General features: G+C 37.6%; 1 protein-coding gene across 1 annotated transcript in view; it reads left to right on the top strand.

The window, feature by feature from the left end:
• The window catches only part of IL1RAPL1 (interleukin 1 receptor accessory protein like 1), a 1,339,829-nt gene that overhangs the window by 679,823 nt on the left and 646,970 nt on the right, over positions 1 to 13,036 (top strand). Inside the window, exon 3 of the mRNA XM_053202213.1 lies at positions 9,489 to 9,768. Coding sequence (XP_053058188.1) covers positions 9,489 to 9,768 — 280 coding nt within the window. The remainder of the gene's footprint in view (positions 1 to 9,488; positions 9,769 to 13,036) is intronic.

The following is a 13,036-nucleotide window of genomic DNA, read 5'->3' on the forward strand; positions in this document are numbered from 1 at the left end:
CTGCATATTGAGTAGCTCTCTTCTTAGTTTTTACCTTGTCTCTGGGAAATGATGATTACTCTTTGCCTCTTCCAGATGAGGAAAGGCCCTGGATGGTCTAGCCATTCTCTTTCCCACTTACTTCCTCCTGATATCCTAGCCTTTCTGCTCTTCTTTAAACATATCCACTGCATTCCCATCTCAATTCCTGATGTCCCACAAAATTTGCCCCCTTGATTGTCTGCTCAAATGTTAACTCCTCAAAGAGCCCTTGTCTGGCCACTATATTAAGAGCACTGTAGACACTCTTGCCTGTTAGTATGCTTTATTTTTGCTTCCCAACACATATATTGCTATAATTCTTGTCTGTCTTCTCTGAGAGAGCTGGAACTCTGTTTTGTTCACCCCCACCACCTAGGGTGCTTCCTTTCCTTCAGTGTGTACTGAATAAATGAATGACTGATGTAACTTGAGGCACAAAGAGGTTAACTGTCAGCTTCCCAAGGCCTCACTGAACTCAAGACTGATTTCTTTCTTATTCTGTTCAGATGAGGTAGCTCAGAAATAGGTCCAAAAGTCTGGAAGAAGTGCAACATGGCATAGTAATGTAAAATTGAATTGATTTATGGAAGCAGTAAGACCTAAAAGCACTACATTTGCAAATGTATCTATCCTTGTGCTCCCTTTGGGGAGCATGGCTGGTTAGGAAGGGCTACTATTATAGTTCAAGAGGCATTCAGGGGACCTTATGGGTCCCTGTTGATCATAAAATAGTCACCTTATGAGCAAAGATATTCAATACATATTTACCTTGAGTTATAGAAGGCTCCCTGCTAGTCAGAAGCACATCACTCCTCAAACATATGTAAGAATGCAAAGAAATGGAACCAAGAGTTGGTGTTGCTGACTCTCCTCTAGAACCCAGAAATCTATTTCTCCTTCTTTATTTTCTGAAAATAGAAAAACACAAATTTCTTTTGCCATGGACAAGGGATTTGTTTTATTCAACCAGGAAAAATATACAGAAATATTAGATTATCAAAGAAAAATATATGTGCAGGGAAGACCAAGGCCAGTTTGCTATTCCAACTCAATGATGTGCTGTTTGGGCTTGGCTATGATATTCTTCTCCAGGAAGGATAAAAATCATATCTCTAGCTACTCTAGATTCTCGATACCTAGAAATATTCCAGCATCCCTGGTGACCCCACAGCAATAGGACTGTTGGTTCTGAGCAGCTGTTGACATTGAAAACTGATTTTATACAGGCTTTACATAAACCCCTTATTGTTGTTCACAAAGATGGCTTCTCTCCCCTTATTGGATGATATGGACAACTTCTGGGTCATTGTCATTATGTGCTTGTTGTTGGGTCATCAGCAATAACTCTAGACAGCATTTCAAAGAGGGACTGGTCACTCCTGATGTCATCCTATAAAGGAAAAGGTAACAACAGCAGTGAGGAAAGGGTAAATAAAAAATACCGCTATGATTTGTAATGGACCAGGGAATGTCCATTCCCTGTAATGGACCAGGGAATGAGAAGAGTGGGATTACAAAATGAAGGACTGCTAGGGTTAAACAAAAGAGGGTCCCAAGTTGGCCAACATATCCCTTTACCAGGCCTCAGGAAGCTTCACAGTCTTATTTTGTCTTTATACCAGGTACAAGCCTAACTGGTTTCCTCACCTGTGGGATGCTTCCCTGTAGAGTGGGTCCAAAGGAAGTGGAAAATTGTGTTAACACAGTCTTTCATTAAAAAGACACTACCAAAATGAATGCATTGAATTATGATGTTGAGTAAAAAGAGTTTGAAATAGAGCAAAATAGGTATACTGGATCCAGTCAGAGACTTTGTGTTGATTAATCATTCCTGTGGCAGATGTTGCCATTCACTTATCAGATATTTATACAGTGATATTTATACTGATGTTCTATTTTTATAAGTTGAGACAAAAATACGTAAACTGTCCTTGGTGTTCGGCTAAGGAAACAGTACATAGAACTAATGAAATCTTAGCATGTGTAGTGAAATAGGCACTTCTATAGATGGGTATTATAATTTTTTTAATGTTTACTTATTTTTTGAGAGACATAGAGAGACAGAGCACAAGTTGGGGAGGGGCAGAGAGAAAAGGAGACACAGAATCCGAAGCAGGCGCCAGGCTCCAAGCTGTCAGCACTGAGCCCCACGCAGGGCTCAAACTCATGAACCGCGAGATTGTGACCTGAGCCGAAGTCAGACGCTTAACCGAATGAGCCACCCAGGCGCCCGTATAGATGGGTACTATAAGAGGAAGCTAGGGGAGAGTTTTGAAAAATCTATTTAAAATTTAGTATAAAACCTTAAAAATGTATAATTTGATCCAGCAACTGTACTTATGAGATTCTTTCCCGAGGAAATAGTACTTTTTTTTTTTCCTTTTTGGAGGGCAAGTTTGTGGAACATTGTATATAAAGTTGTTTTTTCACAGAAGTATTTAGAACTGTCAAATCTCGGGGAAAGACAGCCAATTAACGGCAGAAGAGTTAAGTAAATTCTAATGTGGCATTATTATGAAATATTATGCAATTGTAAAATATTCAATAAAAATCATGATACAAAATTTTATATATCATCTCAACTGAGAAAAGAAACTGAATAAGCAAAAGGCTAGATTATGAATATTATTCTCTTTTTACTTTCTTATAGGTTCCCTTTTCTTCTTTGTAATCGTGAGAAAACATACTTTACAAAAATAAATCCTAACCAAGTACATGCTATACAATGCATGGGTTTTCGTGTATCAGGAATATCTGCCAGAATTTGGAGGCTAAGATAGGATTGAGGGTTAACTACACTAACAGGGTCTTGTTTGCTTTGGCACCAGCGCTCCCGTGATGAAGAGGGAACCATATCTCAGAAGAAATGTGATAACAACTGACCAGGGTCTGTGCCCCCCTGAAAATGACCTACATTGAGAGAGTGATACATGATAACTTCGAGGCTTTGCTAGACAAAGGGTATTCTAGAAATTGGATTTCTGATCATTGGCAGAATCTCTTGAGCAGTATCAATTCTTACCACCCACATAAATCTCTCCAAAGTATTTGAAAAGGCTCTTTCACAGTTGTTACACTGTACATATATTTTACAGGCCAAAATCTGGGAACATTCCAGCCCAGATAAATATAATCAGGAAAACAGAGATGAGGACAAATTGTTGTGTGAACCAGTGCATGCTATAAAGGTTAGCTTGTGTCGTTCTTTGTTGCTGTGATTGATGCTGATAATTTGGGGGCATCTCCGCCAGCGTTGCCAATTTTCGTTTATGAAGTCCACACATGGAAGGAATAGCAGCCAGGGCAGATAAAGTACAGAATTTGCCTAATTAAAATCTAGCCTCAACCTTTTTGTTCAGTGTCTGTGATAGCTTATGTGTGTGGCCTGTACTGCTTTAAATAAATTCAAGTCTCATTTTTGGGTTTTTCCAGGCATCCTAGGGAGAGACACAAATGATGCCAGTGTGACAATACATGCATTTTAGGTCTGTCTTTGAGTCTTTTTTAAAGACAGATTATTACATTTTTACTGCCTAAAAATTGTAAATGAAGAAATTATAAAAACAGTTCAAGGATCCCACCACTTGACAGAAACTATGTAGATTGTTTTGTTGATTGGGAAAGATATTTCAGTCTATGACAAAATGTATGAGTTGCTGGGTAAAGTAGCATTATTCCTCTCCCTGACTGCTTGTATTCAGTCACCCACTCCTACCAATCTAATCTCCTGTATCTTTCACGAGTCTGCTCCATTTCCCCTTCTTTACTACCACTGCCCAACATCATACCTTCAATAACATCACTCTCCTGGCTAAGATCTTATATCTCTACCTAAAAATATAACCAGCATAGTGTGTCTAAAATTATTAGACTGGCCCCATTACATAGCTGGTTAAAACTCTTCAATATCTCCCCTTTTGCCTTCACAATGAAGCCAAACATTTATTTACAGCTCATAAAAGTACCTCCATGATTTGTCTTTGCTCACTTTTTTCCTCTAATTTCTTGCTTTTTTTCTGCTTTAAACTTGTTTCTATAGCACAAAGCTGTTTGTAGCAAACAAATTCCTGCAGAATTTGCTACCTGTTATTCCTTTGTCTTTACTTTTGTGTGTACTTCCAAAATAAATACCTGTCTGCCTAGTCCTTGTGTGGCTGGCTTCTTAACTTCTGACAGACATCTCAAATGTTTTCCTTCCATGGAACATGTTCCTGACTGGCCCTGTACATTTCTTAATCATTGCATTTCCACTGTGTGCTTTTAATTTGTCAGTCTCTCCTATTGGCCCGTGAGCTTCTTGAAAACAAAGGCTATGTCTGTCTGTCATAATGTCTCCAGCCCCTAGGACTGAAACTAGGAGGAAGGTAGTTCTCACTAGATGAACATGTAAATCTATGTTAGATCAACTTTCCTAGAAAAAGCCCAAACAGGGTCTTGATGCGCAAAATTTATTGAGCGAATCCTCTTCAGGAAAATCCTAAAAGGGAGGGAGGGAAGCAGAATAGGAAAAGGGAAAGAGCTGAAGAGACAGGTCACAGTGAACTGTAGTCTTGGCATGGTCCACACACACAGAGGAGCTCTGGAGCATGAACTTCCTTATAGGATTGTCCCTACTTGATGCAAAGGAGCAGTCTTTTGTATACTCACATCAGGCAGTTGGCATTGGGCACACCCAAGGGGATGTAAATTTCCCAACAGGTGGCCCTCCTCAATACAGGGTAATTTTCAAGAGAAGGAGACAACTGTGAGCTGTTAGCATGAAGCACTCAAAGTAGCTGGAGAACAGGTGCATCAGCTTAGTAAAGGGGATCAGGTTGGGGAATCTATTACATTATTATAGATGTCTTAATCATTTTGTCATTATTCCAATGTACATATCCAAGTGATACTTGAAGACGAATATAATTTGCCCTTTAATAAGTAAAGTCTTCTGTTTTCATATTCCATTTTTTTGGGAATGCAGCCTTCAAGCTTGTAACCATGGAAATATTTGTTATGGTGACTTAATTAAAAATACTTCCCCTAATCCCATTTGAATATACTTATCCCATTTGAATATACTTATATTATCCAGTCTTTGTAGCCTTTGTTCATGAAGTGGTACATCAGTATGAACTCCTTGTAAAGGAATTAGTTCTGAATCTTAATTCCATCACTGCCTTTACGTAAGTTCCCAGAACATTATGGGTGGCAACAAAAGTGGATGAATATAGTGCTTCCTGCTCCCACTTTATGACTTCGTAAAGTCCCATTGACCATGAAGGAATATGTACTATAGAGGGGTTATTGAACTAGAGTATTTCCATGGAACCCTCTCTTCAAGGGATGAGAATACTAATAGTAAACTTTCTGGGAAAGTCTTATAGAAAGGTGTCTTATTCTGAAAGACAGAAAAAACAAAAAACAGATTACATACTGTTGGCCTACCTAATTACCTGATGATAATTTTAATGGTAATTTTAACTTATATAATGGAATTAACATTGTCTAGAAATATACTTTTGGAATGATTGTTTCCAAACCAGCAGAGCTTGTGTGCTGAAGTAAGGAAAAACTGAACCTAACAGTAGCTATTCTGGTCATGAAGAGTTAGGTTTTAAATTATCACTTTTTCTTTTAAGATTTGAGATGTCCTGCTACACAAGATTTAAAAAAATGTTTTGTGGCTGTATAAGAAAAATGTATTCATAAGGGGATGCATACTGAAATATTTAGGGGTGAAATGTCTCTAACTTACTTGCACATGGTCTAAGAAAAAAATTATAATACAGAGTGACAGGGTGAGTGTGTGTGAATGAGGCAAAATGTTAACGAAGAAAAAATAAATATAACTCTTATGTCATTTAATAAAATGTTTTAATTATTGAAAAAAAGACATAAGCCCATCATTTATTTAAATGTGTTTATCCAAATAATTTGAAAATATATTGAATTATTTCATATTATTTGCAATCCTCCCCTGAAAAGTATTAAAACATATTAGCAATTTTATACTGTATTTTTGAAGATCATACATTTAGCTTAATGGTAGTAAAACTTCCTAAGCCGTAGATCCTACAATCTCTTTCCATATTACAATGAATATAAGGTGTCTCTGAATTCCAAGGTGCTGTTATTTCATTTCTTTTCCTTGTCTTTTGATGCTCAACTGTTGGAAACTTTTCCTGGTTTATAGTTAAGTACTGAATAATGTTAATTTGCCATAATATTTTTGGTTTTCTTTCAACTGCTTTCTGAGTAAGCATATTCTGATAGTGTTAAAATCTCTATCCCCAATGCAACTCTACCTCCATTCTCTTGATTTAATTTGCTACTAACTTTTTAGCATTCTCTAGACCAAATATTTTTGTTTTTACCTTTAAGCATTTTTGGTTTATCTTACAAATCTTTGGGGATTTGAATAATTTTATCTCACTGTTTATACTGCTACCTTGAAGGTGTTTCAGCCTTTTTCACTGGCAGCAGTGTCTTCTGTGACAGATGGCCTCAGTTACAATAACATGATTCTAGAATTGTATTATAATTCATGTAGTGGTAAAACATGATAATTTCATGCTCATCCCCAGAATTATAACTGTTTAAAATAAAATCCCACCTACTATTTGTTTCGTGCAGTGGGACAAATATACAAAATAATGGTGATAAATATCACATATAATTCATATAGCCTTGACATCTCTGTTTGTGTACAGTTATGTCATTCTATTAACGTGGTGTGCCAGCTCCACTACAGCCATTGACAGGAATCATGGCGGTAACTTGGGCATTGATATCCACCAAGCTTCTAACTAAATACTACTCCAATACAACTCTTTGATAGCACTCTTAGACTACAATTTGGTAATTGAAATTAAATAAAAGAACGTTGTGAAATTGAAAATACCTTAATTAGGAAACACAGTATTATGATGGTAAGGAGAATGAATTCTAGGGTCAGACATAGCTGGGTGGGAATTCTGGCACTTACATTTATTAGCTGGTGTTGAGTGTCTTCAGTTGTAAAATTTAGTTTTTAACTTACCCACTCATTCATTCATTCAGTAAATGTGTGTTGAGCTCGTTAGCAGATATTGTTCCAGGCACTGAGGCTAAGGACATGAGTTAAAAGGACAAAGTCCCTGACCTCAATGGGCTTACATTCTACCAGGGAGTTGAAGCAAACAAAAAAAAAAAAAACAAAGTTGAAGCAAACAAAAAAAAAGTATAGTACGTATGTAATATAGTATTAAGGCCTATGAAAAATATTGGAGCAGAACCTGGAATAAGTGATCAGGGTAGGAAGCTCATGTTTCAGACGATAATTACGAAAGACTTCTAAAAGGAGGTGGTATTTGGAGGAGGAAGGAAGGAAGGAAGCCTTGCAGTTGGTGAGAAAGCTTCTCTGTAGAGAGAACAGTTAGTTCAAAAGCCTTAATAGATATTTTTGTGAAGGGTAAATGAAAATTTGTAAACTCAACCATAGCTAAGTTCTCATTAGTTGTTACATATTCTTTTAAGAAAAGAACTGTAGATAACTCCATAGATGATGTGTCTTCTTTCCTCTAATAATGTACACTGTCCTTTTCATCTTGATTTATTTTCCTTCCCTTGAATCCTACATTATTCATCCTATTCTCAGATCCTTCAGTTTGCGCTCACTTTAATCTGTAGCAAGTTAAATTCTTCTTGCAGTATTCAGATGTTACTGCTCTTAGAGGTCCCTCTTTTCTTGCTTTTTGCCATTTTGCTTAGTATTTGTATATGGTGAGTTCTGTGAAATTGGTTAACTTACTAAATATTCAACAGCTGCACTCTTTAAGCAAGAAATTCACTATTTCTCTATGATGATGATAGTGGGGATGTACCTGTTCTGTGGGGACCTGTTGTTTTGTGTGTGTGTGATGAAAAACTGGTGTCAAGTTACCATTTGGATGGTGGTGCTCCCAGGAAACCTAGAAAACCCAACAAGCCCCCACCCCTATCAGCCACATTTTTCACCATGGTTTCTACTTTACGCTTCCCTTGATGTGTCCAGCAGAGCAAAGTGACTGTCTGCCTCTGTGTCTGGCTGTGAAACCAGTACCAGAACTTGACCTACTTTTGTTGCATTTCTTTTTTGCCTTATTTGCCTGTAAAATGTTTATTTATGATCTTGTCATTGAGTGTCCAATCAAAGAGATAAACCACACACTAAATTTAACAAGGAAAGTTTATATAAGGAAGTATTAAATGTAACAAGGCACTGGAGTGAAGGACTGGCTAGTAAGAAAGAAAGATGTGTTAGTCTTCTCAGTCTATCATACTAAATTACCATAGCCTATTTCTCACAGTTATGGAGGCTGAGAAGTGTAAGACCAAGGTGCTGGCTGACTTGATTCCTGCTGAGGGCCCTCTTTCTGGCTTATAGTTGGCCACGCTCTTGCTGTGTGCCCACATGGCCTCTTATCTGTGAGCCCCATCCCATGGAGGAAGGAATGGAGGGAAGAAGGAAGGGAGAGCCAGATGGAGAGAGAGAGAGAACCTCTCTGATGTCCTTTATAAAAGCACTGATCCCTTTATGAGGGCACTGCCCTCATGACCTCATCTAAACATACTTATCTCCCAAAGACGCTACCTCCAAATATGATCACGTTGGGGATTAAGTCTTCAACATGTGAATTTTAGGGCATAAACATTCAGTCCATAGCAAAAGAAAAAAAAAAAAAGAAAAACCCTAAAAACTAGAGGGATTGCTGACATTTTACCCCTATGGCTGAGAGAACATCCAAGGGAAAGCTGCCCTCCATCCTCCCACCTTCAGAACTGAGATCCAAACCTTATTAGGAAAATACATGGCTTACTGAATGGTAGACATCACTGAGGTGCCATGATGGCAGAATTTGCCATCTGGAATTTGTCAGTGATTCACGTTCTGAGGTACCTGGGAAAGCTGTTCATGGGACAGTGTCTTGGCTGAGGCTCTGTTCAACAATATCCAACCTGCTGACTACTGTGCACTGCAGGAGCTGGATACTGGAGAAGTGGGAGCCAGGTGCTGGGGAAGCCTCCCACACTTCAAGAACCTGCCACAGAAGCACGCTGAAATCAAGGAGCAAAACCCTTTCCTCTGACACTGTCTCTCCAGAACCCTCTACTAACAAAGCTGTAGTGCCAGTTAGCAAAGGAGAAATATTTCAAAGGGCCAGATCCAATTTCAAAGAACAGGCAAAAAAAAAAAAAATGGATTTAGAGTCAATTGCACTGATATAAACTAAGAATAAATAGCAGCAGAAGCACAGTGATGAACATATTGCTTATTAGCTGGGTAAATTACTTTTCACTGCCCTTCCGAGTTGTATCCATTGCTGCATCCTCTGTGCCTAGAGTAGAATCCGGTCAGTAGAGATGCCCAGTCAATATTTGGTGAATGAATCGGGGAGTGAATGAACTAATTGCTTCACTTTTTTTCTCTAATGTTTTTGTTTTGTTTCTCTCTCTTTTTACTGTAGCCGATGGATGCACTGATTGGTCTGTCGATATCAAGAAATATCAAGTTTTGGTTGGAGAGCCTGTTCGAATCAAATGTGCCCTCTTTTACGGTTATATCAGAGCAAATTACTCCCTGGCCCAAAGTGCTGGACTCAGTTTGATGTGGTACAAAAGCTCTGGCCCTGGAGACTTTGAAGAGCCAATAGCCTTTGATGGAAGTAGAATGAGCAAGGAAGAAGACTCCATTTGGTTCCGGCCAACACTACTGCAGGACAGTGGTCTTTACGCCTGTGTCATCAGGTATTCTTTTAATCCTATTATTGCTGAATCAATAAATCATAGGCTGCTTTCTTATACTAAAGTTTTGCTGCTATCCCTTTCACCTAAAGGTTTTGTCTCAATATTTGTGTGTGTTGCTGCTTTCTCAAATTTAGAACCTAAATCATAAAAAGATGGGATTGGAATTTATATTGAGACATTATTTCTGGCTTATGGAGAAAAGAGATACCATCTGGGTATCTACTTATGTTGCCAGAAATTACTAAAGACTATGAAATAAAATTTATAGACGAGGTGAAATGTTGCACATAAAATGTAAGCAAAGACTTGCAGAAAGGATGCATAGTTTATTGCTAAATGGGTTGTAACATTTTGTTATTGCCCTTCACAGACAAATAGAGCACAGATACCTCTGGTTCACACACATCTGTAAAGATGATTTAGGTAAATGTGTGTATGTGCACTGCAAGACAAAGGCAGCATTGCCATGTTAGGGAATAATAAGGCTGTCTTCCAGATCATTTTGTTAACTAAAAGTGCTGGGTCAATACAAAAATTTCCTGGGTCCCTCAGGGCCAAAGGAAAGTTAATAACAAAGCCTGTGCCTTTATCCACACAGAAACTCATTGCACATCCATACGTCTTTGTCTCCTTATGGAAGAGACATACGTAGTTTGCTTAATGATAATGCATTGAAACAGTACCCATGTAACACATTAGTAGTTAAAAATCTCAGTTCAAGCATTTAGCCCTTCATGGATTGTGAATCACACCCTGCATGAATGATTGTGGATGTCATTAGACTATAAGAGCATTGGCAAGGCAGGGTACAGGCATATAGAGGGTGTGTTTAAATCTTTGTCTTTTTTTGCATGTTGGTTTGCTAAGAGAAACAAAGCCACGTCTAATGCAATAGATTCTCAATTTGGAGGAAGGCTCAGAATCACGTAGTGTCCTTTTCAAATCCAAATTCGACTTTCACTTCTGAAACTCTAATCTGCAGCTATCACTACTCTGTTTGAGGATCATGCCTGCCTCCACCCCCACTTACTCTTAGAAGAATTACCTTTATGCTGAGTCATGGCCGCGGGTGTGTTAGGACATTAAAATGGGTCAAGGCCACATAAAAGTTAAACAGAAATGTGTCTTTTTAGATCCTAACAACATATAGATTCAAGTTCATTTTGGAAAAGATAAGTGAATGCAAATGGAGTTGTGCTTGGGAAAAGTGTTGAGTGGATTATAAAAGAACAAATGCCTCATTCCTTTGGCATTTGTTCTTTCCCTTGGGGTCTACCAATCCTTTTATGGTCAAACATATCTCTTATTAGAAGTAGAGATTTTCTAGTGGCATTGGTAAATTATTGCCATACTAGTGCCATTAAAGAGTACTTTGTGGACTGACTTTGCTCACTTAACTAATAGTGATTTGATTTAATTTCACTGTTTCTTTTTTAAAATAAATCATTATTTCCGACTGTTCATGCATGTAGAGGTGATTCTTCAAGATAGGCAAATGTGTGTCCTCATTTATCTGAGATTAGAACTGAGCTGGATGTCCACAGTCTAACACTTCATTTCATTATATATTGTTGATGGGAAAATAATGATGCGTTCACATTAGTAATCTGACTTTTTAAAGCCCTGAAGTTGCATTTCTTCGATGTGTTTAAATATATAATGTGACCCAGTGCTCTGAGAAATTACATTAACCTGTCCCTGAATTTACAGTTGAAGTAATGAATGAAAGGTTGAAAAGTTGCACAAATAGTGACATTTGCCATATGGAAGGTGAAACTAAAAGGCAAACACCTTAAAGTTTTGTATGTGCAAGCAGTATTCTAGAGAAAGTGATAAACTGCAGAAAGAAGATACTTTTGTTATTGGAATTCAAATATTCCAATTGATTTGAAGCTAGCATTGATATGGCTCCCTCTTCAATTTGGAAAGTAGTACTCAAAATCTTTATAAACGACAATTTAAATAGTATTGCTTGGTGTTGGCGTGAAGGGAGCCCAAGGCTGACATTTTGGCACATTGTTATCTGTCAGGCGGCAAAACTGTCACCATTGGTTTTTTAAATAATCCACTTGCAAGGAATTGTAGGTGTTTGAAAATGTTAGCTTGTACTCAGACATCGTAGTCTTTCTGATAAGTGTTCCGAGTATTTATCAATGAGAAAGGTTTAACAACAAGGCTTTTCATGTGCAGCTGATTTGTATTTACACCTGTATATGTACAGTTAAATGGTGTAAATAATGGAAACACCTAAGGTTACCATCAGCATAACAAGCAAGAGCTTTCCTACTCCCTTCTCTTAGTATCTATCCTGGACACAGTAATGCCACATAATTCTTTGTTGCATGCTTTGTGGCTTTTTCCTCAGTTTCTCCTTCCAAAATTTTTGTTTTGATCTTACATGAAAGAGTAAATGAAGGACAGTTGTACAACAATTTCCTTTCATTTCCTTTAGAATGAACTTATTTTGTTAAAAAAAACTTAAGTTTTCTTATACTCTTGACCCCCAATTTTTAACCCCCCTCTTCAGTTGTGCACTATTGGCAGTTTCATGAGCAGAGCTAATCAGTGCACATGTGAGTATTTTCATGCCTCCCCAAAATGGAAGTGTACTAAGTTGTTTAGCACCCTATTTTTTTTACTAAAATTTGTATTTTTGAAGTAATTGCAGTTTCATATTCAGTTACAAGAAATACATAAAGAGATCCTATGAATCTCTTATCTTATGTCACTGGTAACATTTTACACAACTATAGTTACAGTCTCATAATCAGAGTTTTGGCATTGAAACAGTCAAGTTACAGAACATTGCCATCACTTCAAGGATCCCCCCCCCCGTTTTCCCATCTACCTTTCTCCCCCATTATTCCCAATCCCTTGACAACCAGTAATCTTTTCTCCATATCTATTTTTTAATTCAAAAATGTTATTAAATAGAATCATGTATTATATAACCTTCTGGAATTGGATTGCTCACTCAGCATAATCCCTTTGAAATCAATCCAGGTTGTTGCATGTATCTATAATATGTTCCTGTTTATTGCTGAGTACTGTTCCATGGCATGGAACATTATCACAGTGTTTATTCAGTCATTGAAAGACTTCTGGGTTGTTTCCAGTTTGGGTCTGTTGAAAATAAAGCTTCTGTGGACATTCATGTACATTTTTTGGTGAACATAAGTTGTCATTTTTCTTTGAAAAATGCCCAAGAATGAATTTGGGTTGGATGGTCATTGCATGTGTGGTATATCAGAAACTGCCCAACTAGTTT

Source organism: Acinonyx jubatus, chromosome X (genome assembly GCF_027475565.1).
Source record: "Acinonyx jubatus isolate Ajub_Pintada_27869175 chromosome X, VMU_Ajub_asm_v1.0, whole genome shotgun sequence".
Taxonomy (NCBI): domain Eukaryota; kingdom Metazoa; phylum Chordata; class Mammalia; order Carnivora; family Felidae; genus Acinonyx; species Acinonyx jubatus.